The following is a 15,647-nucleotide window of genomic DNA, read 5'->3' on the forward strand; positions in this document are numbered from 1 at the left end:
TTTATTTATTTTTGAGAGAGAGAGACAGTGTGAGCAGGGGAGCAGACAGAGAGGGGGGAGACACAGAATCCGAAGCAGGCTCCAGGCTCCAAGCTGTCAGCACAGAGCCGGACGTGGGGCTCAAACCCGTGAACCGGGAGACCGTGACCTGAGCTGAAGTTGGACGCTTAACCGACTGAGCCACCCGGCACTCCTAAAATAAATAAATAAACTTTAAAACTTTTTTTTTAAATGTTTTTTATTTATTTCTAGGAGAGAGAGAGAGAGACAGTGTGAGCAGAGGAGGGTCAGAGAGAGAGGGAGTCACAGACTGAAACAGGCTCCAGGCTCTGAGCTGGCAGTCAGCACAGAGCCCGACGCGGGGCTCGAACCCACGAACCGCGAGATCATGACCTAAGCGAAAGTCGGACGCTTAACCGACTAAGCCACCCAGGCGCCCCATAAATAAACTTTAAAAAGAAAAGAAAACCCAGGCAAACACACCTAACATAAAAATGATCTCTAATTTCACCAACCAGGGATATAACAGGCTGGCCTATTCCCTGAGGGTCTGAAAAGTGGCTTTAAAGCCAATCAAAGCTGCCCTGCTGATTGTGTCATGACTCACGCTGACTTGGTGGTGGGTGCCCAGTAAAGAGCAGGCTGTTGTGACTGAGGAGTGAACTACCTCCACCACGGAGAGCCTGAGTCTCTGAGGGGAGACTAGGAAGAGATATAATCTGGAAAAGTCTCCAGTGGCTCTCCCAGGGGGCAAGGGGACTAATGAATTAGGACTCTAGAGTACTTCCTCTTCAGCATTAACAGGAGAATGTATATAACACAATCCTGACTGTAACGGGGGAGAAGATACCAGTGAGACACAGCATTCACTACAGAGAGGGTTCAAGGTTAAAGTAAATAAAAAGAAAAGAGAGATAAATGCCTAGCTCCCAGCAGCCAGGCTGCAGATAAGTGTAAAGAGCAGACAGGGTGCTTGACGTCAGTGTCTTGCTTATCTTCCTGCTAGGATGTGGGCCAGGCTATTTTCCTGAAAGTAAGGACACTGAGATTTTCTTAGAAGGGCCACTGGCTTGTTCTTGGCATGTGTCTAGCTTGAAGGCTGCTTTAGGAGATACCTCCCGATCATAAGCAACATGAGGACAGGGACTTTGTTTTATGCCCCCAACTGTCTCCCAGACTTAGTGCATGGTAGGCAACTGTGTGTGGAATGACTTATCTGCAGTGACAGGGACTGTCACTTTGCCACTGCCTCCTTGGCTATATAGCTTCTGGTATACAGCAGAGGTCCAATAATTTTTTTTTTTTTAATGACTTACCTGTGTGGGGTCATGGGCTCCTAAACACTGCATCTTCAATTAACCCATGCATCTTAAGATTTCTCCCTTACTCTCCCCAGCCACAAAACAAAACAAAACAAAACAAAACAAAACAAAACAAAACAAAACAAAACAAAACATAAACCCTACTTGGATCCCAGAAGACCAGGCCCTGGACAAACAGGCCCGAGCACTAAACTTGCTAAGTTAAACTGTACAATTTCTGAGTTTCCGGCCCAGCCAGCTTCCTGACCAGCATGTCACACAAAATCCTTCCCCTGAAAATAGCTCTAAGCCTGCCAGTCTGCAGAGATGGGAACAGGAAATGGAAAATCACCATGTCCTCACTCACTGCACTGCAACATCAGGGCCCCAAGTCCGGATGTATTTGGTGTGGTCCTTGGGTGACAGACCACTTTTTCCAGTCCACTCGGTGCTATGTGACCACCACCAAGATGCTACTGATTAGAAGAGGCACCATCAGTGCTGCACAGCCTTTGGAGGAAATAATGACTGTCAATATTAAGTGCACACATCACACATAAGACCCGTCCTAATTTTCTGAAATGTGAAACCATGGCAGGGAGGAACTGAAGGGTNAATTATCTCGTGCAGGGGGGCAGCCATATTTCCTGTAAATAAATCTCCTGCTTTGCTCTGTTCAAAGTACACCCATGAAAAAGGCCACCTGGAAAAATGGCCCCCTCACAAGAAAGACAAGCTATGTTCAAAGGAAATTGCTCATGCAATAAAAGATTGGAGAATTAAAAAAAAAAAAGGCCCCCTTTGCAATTAGTACCCTCGGGCCATTTCGAGCATTCCCAGCTTTGGGGAGAGCTGGTGTGCTCAACCTCCCCAGGCAGGAAGGTGGTGCCTTCCTTCATCCCCTCTACCAGGAGGGATTAAGACTGCTTTCAAGTTTCTCAAGATCTCTGACAGAGAGCCCATCCCGCCCTCCCTGCCCTGCTCTCAAAAGAAGCTGCTTCTCAGAAGCATCAGTTCCTAAGTAATCAAAGCAGGGGGAGGGAAGAGGAAGGATGCAACAGTGACGGAGGGGGAATGAAGGTGCTTCACTGGGAGAGAGATGGGCCTCTCCTAGAATTTCCTTAGGTCCAGAGAGCACAAGCCCTAGGTAGGTAATGGTTTCCACAGGTAACCTTCGCTAACAGATGAGGCTATTCATTTCTGGCTTGAGGAGTTTTTTGTTTTTGTTTTTGTTTTTAATTTTTTAATGTTTATTTTTGAGAGAGAGACAGAGCACGAGCACGGGAGGAGCAGAGAGAGAGGGAGACACAGAATCTGAAGCAGGCTCCAGGCTCTGAGCTGTCAGCACAGAGCCCGACACAGGGCTCAAACTCATAAACCGTGAGATCATGACCTGAGCCGAAGTCGGAAGCTTAACCGACTGAGCCATCCAGGTGCCCCAAGGAGTCTTAAAAGCAATCGGTCTGGGGAACTCACTTCTCATCTGGACTTCCTGGACAGGGCAAGGCAGAAAGGTGGGATGCAAACACACTCCCTGCTAGGAGCACAAAATGGGAGCCAAGTAGACACTGGTGAGGGGCCAGTTGGGGGAGGGACACTGCCCCTCCATTGATGGTTTATTGAGGCAGAGAAGAGTGGTTCCAAAGGCTCCCACAAATTAAGTTCGATTTAAGAAAAGCGATCTTGTCATTCGTGAGGCAATTTAGTGTGCTACCTTTCAAAAGGTATGCATACACCTTTGACCCAAGCCATTCCACCTCTGGGCATTTTTCTCATATTCCTGTGCAAAGATACAGGGAAAAGGATAGTTGCTGTCATACTGTTGATAGCAGTGAAAAAACCAGATGGCAACCTAAATGTCCACTGACAGTGCGTAATCAAGCAGACGGCAGTGTTTACGACACAGAGAACTCTGCAGTCACTGAAGAGTACGTTAAACCCATGCAGACAGACAGGAAAGACATTCCTGATGTGCTATGAAAAAACCACTCTTGGTATTAACCCATTTGTGTAAATACACAGTTGATTCTGGGTATCTGCAAAAGCTATGTTCCATAAAGTCGCTGGAACAGTGGAACTAGTGAACCCAGAATCACGCTCCTGGGGAAGTACCAGGCTAGGTTCCTGTGAGCCACTGGTCATGTTTTCATCACTCTATCAACGCAGAGCCTCTGTTCAATATACTGTTGGTTCATGATCACCAGACCCAGAGCCAGCAGCACTGTAACTCACGCCTGAACAAGCCTCACCGAGCACACGTGCTGTGTCTGTGTGGCATGTCTCAGCCCTGTGCTGAGGAAAGCTAGACAGCACTTTGGCATTATGCTTGGGGGTCGTTTTAAGCAGTAAAACCACCAACAAGCAGAAAAATGAGAAAACGTGGCACTGAACAGACTGAGAAAAGGACGCTTGTTTTTAAGCATGAGAGCTGAAACAAGAAAGCGGAGCCTTGGCTTTGTTCCTCAGCTGGGAACGTGTACACTGGGTGTCCCTGCACGTGTCCGTGAATGACCACTAGAATTCTGTGAATATGGATTTTGAGGTTACAAATAAATTTTAGTGAGAGGCGTCTGGGTGGCTCAGTCTGTTAAGCATCCAACTCTTGGTTTTGACTCAGGTCATGATCTCGTGGTTTGTGAGTTTGAGCCCTACATCAGGCTCCAGGCTGACAGTGCCTGGGATTCTCTCTCCCCCTCTCCCTCCGGACCCCCTGCTCTCTCTCTCAAAATAAATGATAAACTTAAAAAAATAAATTTTAGTGAATTCGCAAGTACAGAATCTTTGAATTATGAGGAATTACAGGAAATCAATTTTGGAAAAAGACATAAGAAACTACTCCCAGAAGCTATTTTTGGTGAGTGGGATGAGTAGTAGATTTTTTACTCACTGTCCAAGTGAGTACACCATTTCTAATTCTAGGGGTACCTGAGTGGCTCAGCTGGTTGAGCATCTGACTTTTGCTCAGGTCATGATCTCACAGTTCATGAGTTCAAGCCCTGTGTTGGGCTCTGTCCTGATAGCTCAGAGCCTGGAAACTGCTTAGGATTCTGTGTCTCCTTCTCTCTGCCCCCCCGCTCCCTGCTAGCGCGGTCTCTCTCTTTCTCAAAAACTGAGTAAGACATTAAAAAAAAAATTTTTTTAATCTACAGTAGGAGGGTGCCTGAATGGCTCAGTCAGTTAAGCATCTGACTTCAGCTCAGGTCATGATCTCACAGTTTGTGGGTTTGAGCCTTGCATTGGGCTCTGTGGCATCTGTGCCGGATTCTGTGTCTCCCTCTCTCTCTGCCCCTCCCCTGCTCATGCTGTTTCTCTGTCTGACAAAAATAAATAAACATTTAAAAATTTTTAAAAAAATCTACAGTGGGAAGGTACGCCTTTCTGCAGGTACGTGCATCACAGCATGACAGATTCACTCTGGGCTAAGGAAACCCCTTTTTCCCCCCTTTGATGTTTTCCCCTTCTGGGGAGGAAGAGGGCTGAGATGAAGGCTAGCAGAGGACTCAGCCTCACCTACAAAAGTCAGAACTTCACCCCAAGAAACAGACAAACTTGTCAGCCTAAGGTCTTCCTGCTTCACAGAAGCAGTCAGCAAGGGGCACGATGGGGCTCACAATCCAGAAGAGAAAGTATGATGTGAAGGGGGGAAGGGAGGGAATCTTGCAATTCTGTTTACTGGGCAGTTTATATGGGTGTAATCTAGGATTCCTTTTACCACCTTGTCAATAAAAATAGATTTATTTTCCCAATTATAAAAACACAGAAATATGTTTGGGTCTGGGAGTATACACACCAGACTGTGGCAGTAAGACTATGGGTTTGGGGAAAATATTTTTTTTTCTTTTTTCTTTGAGAGAGAGAGAGAGAGAGAAAGAGAGAGAGCGAGAGCGAGCACATACCAAGTGGGACGGGGGAAGAGAGAGAGGGAGAGAGAGAATCCTAAGCAGGCTCCATGTTTGGTGTAGAACCCTATGCAGGGCTCGATCCCACGACTCTGGGATCATGACCTGAGCTGAAATCAAGAGCTGGACGCTCAACTGATTAAGCCACCCAGACATCCCGGAAATGGATTTTTTATACTACTATATCTTTTGGATTTTTTAACAATAAAAATGTATCTCATACTTTTTTGATTACAATAACAATGTCTCACATTTAAGGCCATGCTGCCCTAAGGAAAAGGCCACTCTGGTCACGCCTCCTGCCATTTGGTTTTCTTCCCACTCTCCTTCTCAGGCTACTCCATGCCCTGGGGCAAGCGCTCAAAACTCAGTCATCTTGGAGCAGCAACAGCTAGGCAAAAGCAAGACTCTGGGTTTCCTTAAAAAGTTCAACACTGAAAAGCCATTTCTAATCAGCAATTCCACTCTTAGGTTTACACCTAAAAGAACTGTAAACAGGTATTTAAACAAAACTGGTACTGAATGTTCACAGCAGCACTATTCATAATAGCCAAAAGGTGGAAACAACGCAAATGTCCATCAACAGATAAACGGATAAGCAAATTATGGTATATCCATACAACAGCATTATCCAGCCATGACAAGGAATGAAGGACTGATGCGCACTACAACTTGGATGGACCCTGAGAACATTAAGTGTAAGAAACCAGACACAAGAGGTCACATATTGTAGGATGCCTTTCACACAAAATGTCCAGAACAGGCAAATCTGTACAGATAGAACACTGATTAATAGTTGCCGGGGCTGTGAGTGGGAAGAAATGGTAAGTAGCCACTTAATGGATATAACTGCTGCTTTTGGGGTGATGGAAATGCTCTGGAACTATAGAGGTGACAATTTCACAACAGTATGAATGGATGTACTAAACACCATGAAACTGCTTCACAATGGTTAAAATGATAAATTTCATGTTGTGATTTGAATTTTACCGCAATTAAAAAACAAAACAAAACTCCTGCGCTGTGTGATTGTAGGTAAGTTACTCGGCCTCTCTGAGCTTACAGAATGGGCAGATGACTGCACAACCACATAGGCTGGTTGGAAGGATTCCATGTGACATGGCTGTTAAGTGCTTGACACAGGGCTGGGTGTGGAGAAAGGGCTGCGGCCGCCAGGGTGACAGTTACGACGCACTGTCAAAGCCCACTCACCTTGAAGTTGTGGGGTCTCAATGCTGTCAGATTATCCTTTTAATGAAACAGCTAGAACAACAATACAAAGAGGGGCTGGGAAACTGTATCAGATGAAAGATTAAAGAAGAGAGTGGTTCTACTATATTTATAGTACACTTACATTTAGATGATATTTATGGTAGGATTCTATCCTGTGTAGGTTACACGAGGCATTAACTCAATCACAGGAAGACCAAGTCCACCATGGAATAACCTATAAGCTCTTGCTTCTCCACCTCCTTCCCTTGGCCTGTAGATATGGGCCCTTGCCTGACCCTTGATTTATAGGGGCAGAGGGGCTGTATGTAGGTGAGAACGTTCCATCTGTGCAAAGGCCCTTATCTGGACACAGCTCTAAAAACTGCAGAACTGACAGGTGGGTGCAAGAACTATTGCTCTTCTTATCTAGGAATTATCTGGTACAGAATTAGCAGAACTCAAAACTTCTGAGGCACGGTGACCCCCCCAACCCTTGTGGCTAGCAGTCGCAGTCAGCCTGGGGAGGGGGGGGAAGCAATGAATAGGATTTCAGGCTGTCATGGAAACTTTTCTTTCCTTGGGCCTCTGAGCATATGGCAGGTGTCCTGAAAAATCCATTCCTGCTGCCCCAGGCTGGCTGCTGCCTTCAGACATGTGGGTGGGGGTGTCTGCCTCTCCGTCTGAAAGGCCCCCTTCCCTCTGCCATGGCGGCAGTAGCACAAAGGAGTCTCCAGTGTGCACCTCACGTCCCAGTTCCCCAGACAGACGCTGGGGGACAGCCTCCATGGCCTCATGGAAATCTAAGTCCCCAGCCCCCATGGGGCCTCGATGCAGCCCACAGATCACAGACAGCAGCAGGCCAAAGGCCATGGCGCAGGCTTCTCCTGGGCCGCCTGAAATGTGATGCCTGTCCTGCCCTCGGCCAACGGGGATGTCTTACCAAGCCCTGCATCTCTTCCCAAGACGGAAGAGAGCTACATGTTGATCTGGGACTCTGAAGTAGCAGGCAGGCTGGATTCCCACCCAGCAAGCCTGCCTTCTCTGCAGAACACAGGAATCCCAGCTGGCCCAAGGGAGAGCAAATCACATTGGGAGGCTGCACATCCAGAGGGATTTTAACAGCAGGTGGAAAGTGCCATGGTGGAAAACAATACAGAATGTCTGAAACTCTACAGCCATGCTTCTGAAACCGGGTGATTGTGGCCACAGGGTTCACGGCGGCATCCCAAGAACAGACAAAGCCACAGGAGAAAATGGGTACCATCCTCTGGTGGCATCAGTAGGACTCAAGGATGGGTGAGGGGCTGATATAATAAAACAGGATGATAACATGTTGTAGAGGAGAATGTAAAATCTGACTGAATTGTAAGGAGAAAATACTAGATGTCAAGGAAATGTCATGATTGTAGCTAGCTGCTTTGGGGCATGTCACTCCTCTTCATCAAAGACACCCTGGAGAAGTGTGGAAGCCCAGCTTGGAAGGAACCCCTAGCTCCATTCATTTCTTTTATTCCACAAATATTTTTTTCAAGTCTTATGATGTACAAGGTTCCTTTCCCTCCCTGAAACTCACTATTTAGTGGAGGGGGGGTGTTAATTAAGAGTGCCTGATGCCATGGAAATGTGTACTTGTTGAGTGTGTGGTGGAAGGCTTTCTTAAGGATGTGGGGCCCGAGTGACATTTAACTGGGACTGGATGGGTGGGGTAGGGAAGCACTCTAGGTGGAAGAGACAGCATGTGCAAAGTTCTGTGACAGGAGGGGGGCCTAGCTGGAACTCAGTGCCTGAAGAGGGGAAATGTATGAGGTCAGCGAGACAGGATCTTGACAAATGATCCCTATCCTCAGACTGTTGGTAAACCAGGGAGCAATTTTAAGTGGCAAGATGGCATGACAGAGCTGTGCTTAAACACATGACCTGAGCAGCATACTCATGCCGTAGTCCCTACTCAGGCAGACAGAAAGATGGTCAAAGCTACACTGTGTTTTTTGTGGGGCCTCATTGGAATATGCAAACCCTAAGAGGCCTGTTGCCCAGGCCTGACGACAACATAATGGGCCCTGCTTGGCTCCAGTCAAGCAGTCACATTTCTAAACACCTCTAAGAACAGTGGTTGCTAGGGTTTCCCTCCCAGCACATTCAGAGGAACCTATGCTGCTGGTGACACTGACTTAAGAGTACAGGTTCTGGCATCATGCAGTTCTGGGCCAGAATCTTGTCTGCTACATACCAGCTAGACGACCCAAGGCAAGTCTCTTAACCTCTCTGTGTCTCGGTAAGTTGGGGGTACTACAAGAATCTGTCTCCTTGGGTCACTGTGTGGATGCATTACGATTAAGCTGCTAAAATCCTTATCACTTAGCCTGGTATATTACCGATGCTAAAGAAAGTGTTGATTATTATGACCATAGTTTGCATTCAGCACAGGATGGACACAGAAGACGTGCAAACACCTCAGAAGTGTAAAATGACTCAGGAGCACCCAGGTTCTAAGGTGGGGGTGGATACAAGCGGTTCCACATACTTGCGAGCAGGAGGCAGGAGACCGCCACAGTGTACAGCTGCTTGGAGGTGGTGATGTTGTAGCGGTCCAGGAAGTGGTCCAGCAGGTAGACAGCCAGGTGCCGGGCTGCAGGGCACAGCTGGCAGTGGCTGCTCAGCAGGGTCAAGATGTCCACAAAGAACCGGCGGCTCTTCAACAGTGGGGAGTGGGCGCGGAAGGTGGGCAGCTTCAGCTCCTGAAGGACAGGCAGGACAGAAGTGGGTCAGGGATGCCTCCTGAGAGCCACAGATGCCCCAGGAAAGTGAGACACGGCGACCTGCCTGCTGGCTGGTGGGGGGCAGTGATTCCTTCCTGACCCTTCAAGTCCCAGGATGGCAGCCCCTCTATTCCAGAAACTCCCAGACCATCTCCCATCTGCCCTCAGTGAGCACAGGCTCGTGAAGTGTCAAGGACATGATGACAGAGTCACAAGGAGACAATCGGCACCAAAGACACCAGTCATTCCCTGGGGAAAGGATTAGTATTTGAGATATATAAGCCATAAAAGAATATAGGCCTGGAGATTGGAGACTCGCATCCCAATTCCGGTTGTCCTACTCAACCCAGTTGTGCCAGCCTAGTCACTTGCCTTCACATTGCCCCCTTCTCAACAGCTGAGGATTAAATGGGAAATGAATGTAAACACCCAGCACACAGGGTCCCCCTCAGGGACCCTGGCTTAATTCCCTCTCTGGTGGGACTGTGAGAGATGACTTTTAAAAAAAAAATTTTTTTTTTTTTTTAATTTTTAATGTTTTATTTATTTCTAGGAGAGAGAGAGAGACAGCGTGAGCAGGGGAGGGTCAGAGAGAGAGGGAGTCACAGACTGAAACAGGCTCCAGGCTCTGAGCTGGCAGTCAGCACAGAGCCCGACGCGGGGCTCGAACCCCTGAACCGCGAGATCATGACCTAAGCGAAAGTCGGACGCTTAACCGACTAAGCCACCCTAGGCGCCCCAAAAAAAAAAATTTTTTTTAACATTTATTCATTTTTAGAGAAAGAGAGACAGAGTATGAGTGGGGGAGGGGTGGAGAGAGAGGGAGACACAGCATCCGAAGCAGGCTCCAGGTTCTGAGCTGTCAACACAGAGCTGGACATGGGGTTCGAACCCACAAACCACAAGATTGTGACCTGAGCCAAAGTCAGGCAATTAACTGACTGAGACACCCAGGTGCCTCTTGAGAGATGACTTTTAAAAAATATTTAATATATGGGGCACCTGAAGGGCTCAGTTAGTTAAGCATCTGACTCCTGATCTCGGATCAGGTCATGATCTCGTGGTTTGTGAATTCGAGCCCCACACTGGGCTCTGTGATGACAGTGCAGAGCCTGCTTGGGATTCTCTCCTTCTCTCTCTGCCCCTCCCCTGAGCTCTTTCTCTCTTTCAAAATAAAAAAATAAACACTTAAAAAATATTTTAATGTACAAAAAGCTGTTAAAATAATAGTACAAAGAACTCCTTAAATACCCTTCACCCAGGCTCCTTAGTTTTCATTTTACATTTTCTCTCCCTGCACACACATACACTTTTTTCTAAAAGTAAATTCCAAGCATACTTCCTCCCACCCAAGGAGGCAACTTTTACTTTGTAATTTGTACACTGCCATATTATCCAAATTTATTTCTCTAACACAAGCCAACAAGAGATATCAAGCCAACCAAGATTTTTAATGACAGGAACATTTTTCTTGTATCTACCATGTTTGAAATTTAACCAAAGTAGGGCAGACACAATTTATTTAGGAAATGTGGTAGCTATATTTTGTCGAGAGAGAAACTAAAGAGAAGCAAATTGAGGGACAGTGGGAAAGGAGGAACTAGCAGAAAAGGAACTGTGAGACCTCAGTAAAGGCAGGTTCACTGGGGCTGAGATTAAAACAGACCAGAGCCTCTCGTCTGTAATGATGCCACTTTCTCAGCCGTGGGGCCCTGCATAGGTAGCAACATTTCTGGGACAACAGATATCTGTTCATTCATTCATTCATTTATTCACTCAAGAGATATTGATTCATTCATTTAACTCAGTAAGTATCAACTGCCTTCTCTTCATCAGACGTTATTCTAGGCACTGGGGATATAATCTAGAAGATAGACATACACCTAAATGGAAGATTAAAACTATCAAACTCTTACAAGAACACAGGAGCAAATCTTCATGACTTAGACAATGGTTTCTTTGATATGACACCAAAACTAGAAGCAACAGAAGAGAAAAACATCTAATTGGACTTCAAAATGTAAAACCTTCACGCTTCAAATGACAACATCAAGAAAGTGAAAAGACAACCCACAGAATGGGAGAAAATGTCTGGAAATCATGTATTAATAAGAGGCTGTATCCAGAATACACAAAGAATTCCCACAATTCAATAATAAAAAGACAATGCAGTTCAAAAATGGGCAAAGGACTGAATAGATATTTCTACAAAGACTTGGAAATGGCCAATAAGCAAATGAAAAGATGTGCAACACTCAATCACTAGGGAAATGCAAATCAAAACCACAATGAGATACCACCTCACACCCATTACAGTTGTTATTAGAAAAACAAAATCAGAAAATAAACAAGTGTTGGTGAGGATGTGACAAACTGGAACCCTCATCCACTGCTTGTGGAAGGTCAAATAGTGCAGCTACTGTGGAAGACACTTTGGCAGTTCTTCAAAACATGAAACACAGAGGACCTAGCAATTCCAATCCTTGCTGTATGCCCAAGAGAAATGAAAACATGTGGCCACGCAAAAACTTGTACACGAATGTTTCTAGCAGCATTATTCATACCAAGATAGGGAAACTGAAGGGACTCCATGAAAGTCTACTTTTTTGCTGCCTCTATCTTGCTAGGACCTATACCCCTGCCCTACGCACGCTTGCTGGTACATATAATGTACGTCCTCCTTGTAAAGGTCAAGGAGTTAATGATTTCTTTGGAGTCATTTAGTGCAACAGATAACATCTAAGGAGTGATCAGGTGGGTCCTCATGAACCATTTTTCAAGACCACTGACTCACCAAGGCCGCTGGCTCCAGGGCATAAGTGACTGATGGAGGACACCTAAACACTCCTCTTTGTTGCTGGATGCCTGTGCAGACATGTACACTGACCATAATCCTCAATGGAAACCCAGACCCCAAAGAAACATGAGACTCACTCCTCTTTCCTTTCTCAGTTGCCCAGATGCTTAGTCTGTACCTGCTTTATGTCCTCAATAAATGCTGCTCTCACTTCCTCTCAGCTTGTGCTTGATTTCTACCCTGCAAGAAACGAAAGACCCTCTTGGCCAGTCCTGCAGGACTTCCTCTGGGTCCCTGGACCCAGCCAGCCTGCATCACTAATAGTCTCCAAATGGAAACAACCGAAATGTGCATCAACTGATGAATGGGAAAAAAAAATGTAATAGATCCATACACCATGCAATATTGGCCATAAAAAGAACATGAATGACCCTTGAAAACATTATGCTAAGTGGAAAAAAAGCTAGTCATAAAAGGCCACATATTGTTTGATCCCATTGATATGAAATGTCCAGTATAGGCAAATCCATACAAACATAAAGTACATTAGTGGTTGCTGGGAGCTAGGGGTGGGTGGAGGTTAATGCACTGGGAGGTGACTGCTAATGGATATGGGGATTCTTTTTGGGATCATGAAAACATTCTGAAATTACATATTGTAGGGGCGGCTGGGTGGCTCAGCCGGTTAAGCATCCGACTTTGGCTCAGGTCATGATCTCACAGTTCACGGGTTCCAGGCCCGCGTCGGGTTCTGTGCTGACAGCTCAGAGCCTGGAGCCTGTTTCAGATTCTGTTGTCTCCCTCTCTCTCTGCCCCTCCCCCACTCATGCTCTGTCTCTCTGTCTCAAAGATAAACTATAAAAAATTTTTAAAAAAAGAAATTAGATTGTGTTGATGGCTTCACAACTCTGAATATGCTAAAGGCAACTGAATTGTATACTTTAAAAGGGTTTTATGATGTATGAATTATATCTCAAAAAAGCCATCTTTTTACCATTCCCATGGAATTTCTAGCCCAGTAAGAGATGGAACTCAAATAATAAGGCAATTACACAATTCCAAACAGTGATCAGCACTATAAAGGAGGGGCATCTGGGTGGCTCAGTTGGTTAAGCATCTGATTCTTGATCTCAGCTCAGGTCTTGATCTCAGGGTCATGAGTTCAAGTCCTGTGTTGGGCTCTGCACTGACAGTGGACAAAAACAAAAACAAAACACTAGAAAGGAAAGCCCTGAGCAGTGAAAGCCGCCATCTTCTCAGAGGGAGCAAGGCCTTCCCTGTGGAAGTGAATCGTGGGTTGAGATTTCATGCTGGGATCTCTCCTCTTCTGGTTCTCTCACAGAGCTCCGAGCCCAGGACAGCTTTCTTGGTAAACCTAGGGTTCTGCTCATGGAAGGTGCTCCATGGTGAATAAAGTACTCTCTCACCCTCATGTTTACACATAAAGAAACCTGAGTTTGACAAAGTCCTAAGACCTCAGGCTTTACTTAACCTGCAAGGGATCCGAGACCACAAGACTTTTAAAGTACCTTTTTCTCAACCTTTTTTTTTTTTTTTTTAAGTAATCTCTACAACCAATGTGGGGCTTGAATTCACAATCCTGAAATGAAAAGTCACAAGCTCCACCAACTGAGCCAGTCGGGCACCCTGTTTTTTTTATTGTTTAAATCATGGAGACGATCTTTTATTGTCAGCTTAACTTCTTTAAAGAAAAGATTTGACTTGTGTATTATTCATGTTCATGGTCTGATGAATTTACGTGGCCACCGTGGGATTTCAAACTCCTTCTTGAGGGTAGAGTCTGGGTCTGCTTTGGCTCATCACTGTTTTCTCAGCACCCTGGGGTATCTGAACATGGTCAAGTGCCCAATACTAGCTGTGGAAGGAATGAAGGCAGGGAGGGGGAGAGCTGGGAAGAAAGAGGAATGAATTGCAGTGGTGAGTAGTGAATGCCCCGGGCCAATCGGTACAGAGCAGCTGTGGGGACTTCAAGGAGGAGAAATCTATCCAGCCAGGATTTGGAAGGACGTTTGGGAAGTGACCTGTTGAAGATGCAGGAAGGAAGAAAGCTTAGCAGAAAAAGCTGCACTTGCAAAGCTACACAGGTGTCCCCATCCAGGGAATCCGGAGCACCTGGAACAGCCAGATAGGGTGCGTGCGGACAGAGCAGGTGGGGACGGCGGGCACAGTCCTGTCTTATGTGCCCTGCTAAAACATCTAGCCTGCCCTACAGGCAACAGAGAGACACTGAACGGCTTAGAGCAGGGCACTAACACAGGCAGAGTGGCTACACACGAAGACCTCTCAGCCGGGCTCCTCCAGGGCTACCGCCAGACACCTGGTGGCAGCAGCCAACGTGGGGCCGCAGCTGCCAAAGCAATCTCCGTCTCCACCCTCCAGCGGCCCCTACACACCGACAGGCTACTTGGGTATTTCCTCTAAACAGCCTGCTCTGAGGCTCTCGCCAAGAAACAACCACAGCCACAGATCCTCGGTGTTCCATAGGCAGCAGCTGCCGGAAACGAGAAAACTGACCTTTGGCCCAGGCTGCATTACCCCCATCAAGAGGGTTTAAAGTCCCAAAACACAATAGGTCAGATATGCAGAGTCCTGAGTTCCCTGCCTGCTCAACTCATCCAAGCTTAACTCCTTCAAGACTTGCTCGTGTGTCTACTAGGAGAAGAGAGGTCAAAGCGACACACCGTAGGTCTTCGCTCTGTATACTTTCCTGGGGAAAGGGACTGCTGGCCTGAGCAGATTCCCAAAGGAATCTGCATAAAAGAAAAAGTTATGAAGGGGGCGCCTGGGGGGGCTCAATCAGTTGAGTGTCTGACTTTGGCTCAGGTCATGATCTCGTGGTTCGTTGAGTTCGAGTCTCACGTTGGGCTCTGTTCAGATTCTGTGTCTCTATCTCTCTCTGCCTCTCCCCCACTCATGCTCTGTCTCTGTCTCTCTCTCAAAATAAAAAATAATTAAAAAAAGATTATTAAAAAAAGAAAAAGGGAAAAAAAAAGAAAGAAAAACTTATGGACCTTTGGAATAGGCAACAACACGGGTCAAGGAGTTGGTAGACAGGATTTCCCAGAAGATGCTAGTGTCAAAAGTCACTAGTGGGCTGAAGACATGAGGAGACACTTCTCCAAAGAGGACATCCAGATGGCCAACACACATATGAAATGATGCTCAATGTCACTCATCATCAGGAAAATACAAATCAAAACCATACTGAGATACCATCTCATCCTGGTCAGAGTGGCTAAAATGAACAAATCAGGAGACTCTAGATGCTGGTGAGGATGTGGAGAAATGGGCACCCTCCTACACTGTTGGTGGGAATGCAAACTGGTGCAGCCCCTCTGGAAAACAGTGAGGAGGTTCCTCAAAAAATTGACAATAGTACTCCCCTATGACCCAGCAATAGCACTGCCAGAATTTACCCAAGGGATACAGGAGTGCTGATGCATAGGGGCACATGTACCCCAATGTTCATAGCAGCACTTTCAGCAATAGCCAAATCATGGAAAGAGCCTAAATGTCCATCAAGTGACGAATGGATCAAGATGTGGTTTATACATACAATCGAACACTACAAAGCAATGAGAAAGAATGAAATCTGGCCTTTTGTAGCAACGTGGATAGAACTTGAGGGTATTATGCTCAGTGAAATAAGTCAGGTAGA

General features: G+C 46.3%; 1 protein-coding gene across 1 annotated transcript in view; it reads right to left on the bottom strand.

The window, feature by feature from the left end:
- Positions 1-15,647, bottom strand: part of CCNJL (cyclin J like) — a 57,938-nt gene that overhangs the window by 18,555 nt on the left and 23,736 nt on the right. Inside the window, exon 2 of the mRNA XM_077780728.1 lies at positions 8,937-9,150. Within this exon, the coding sequence (XP_077636854.1) occupies positions 8,937-9,150 (214 nt within the window). The remainder of the gene's footprint in view (positions 1-8,936; positions 9,151-15,647) is intronic.

This window comes from Crocuta crocuta, unplaced genomic scaffold (assembly GCF_008692635.1).
Source record: "Crocuta crocuta isolate KB4526 unplaced genomic scaffold, BGI_CrCroc_1.0 scaffold343, whole genome shotgun sequence".
NCBI classification, from domain to species: Eukaryota; Metazoa; Chordata; class Mammalia; order Carnivora; family Hyaenidae; genus Crocuta; species Crocuta crocuta.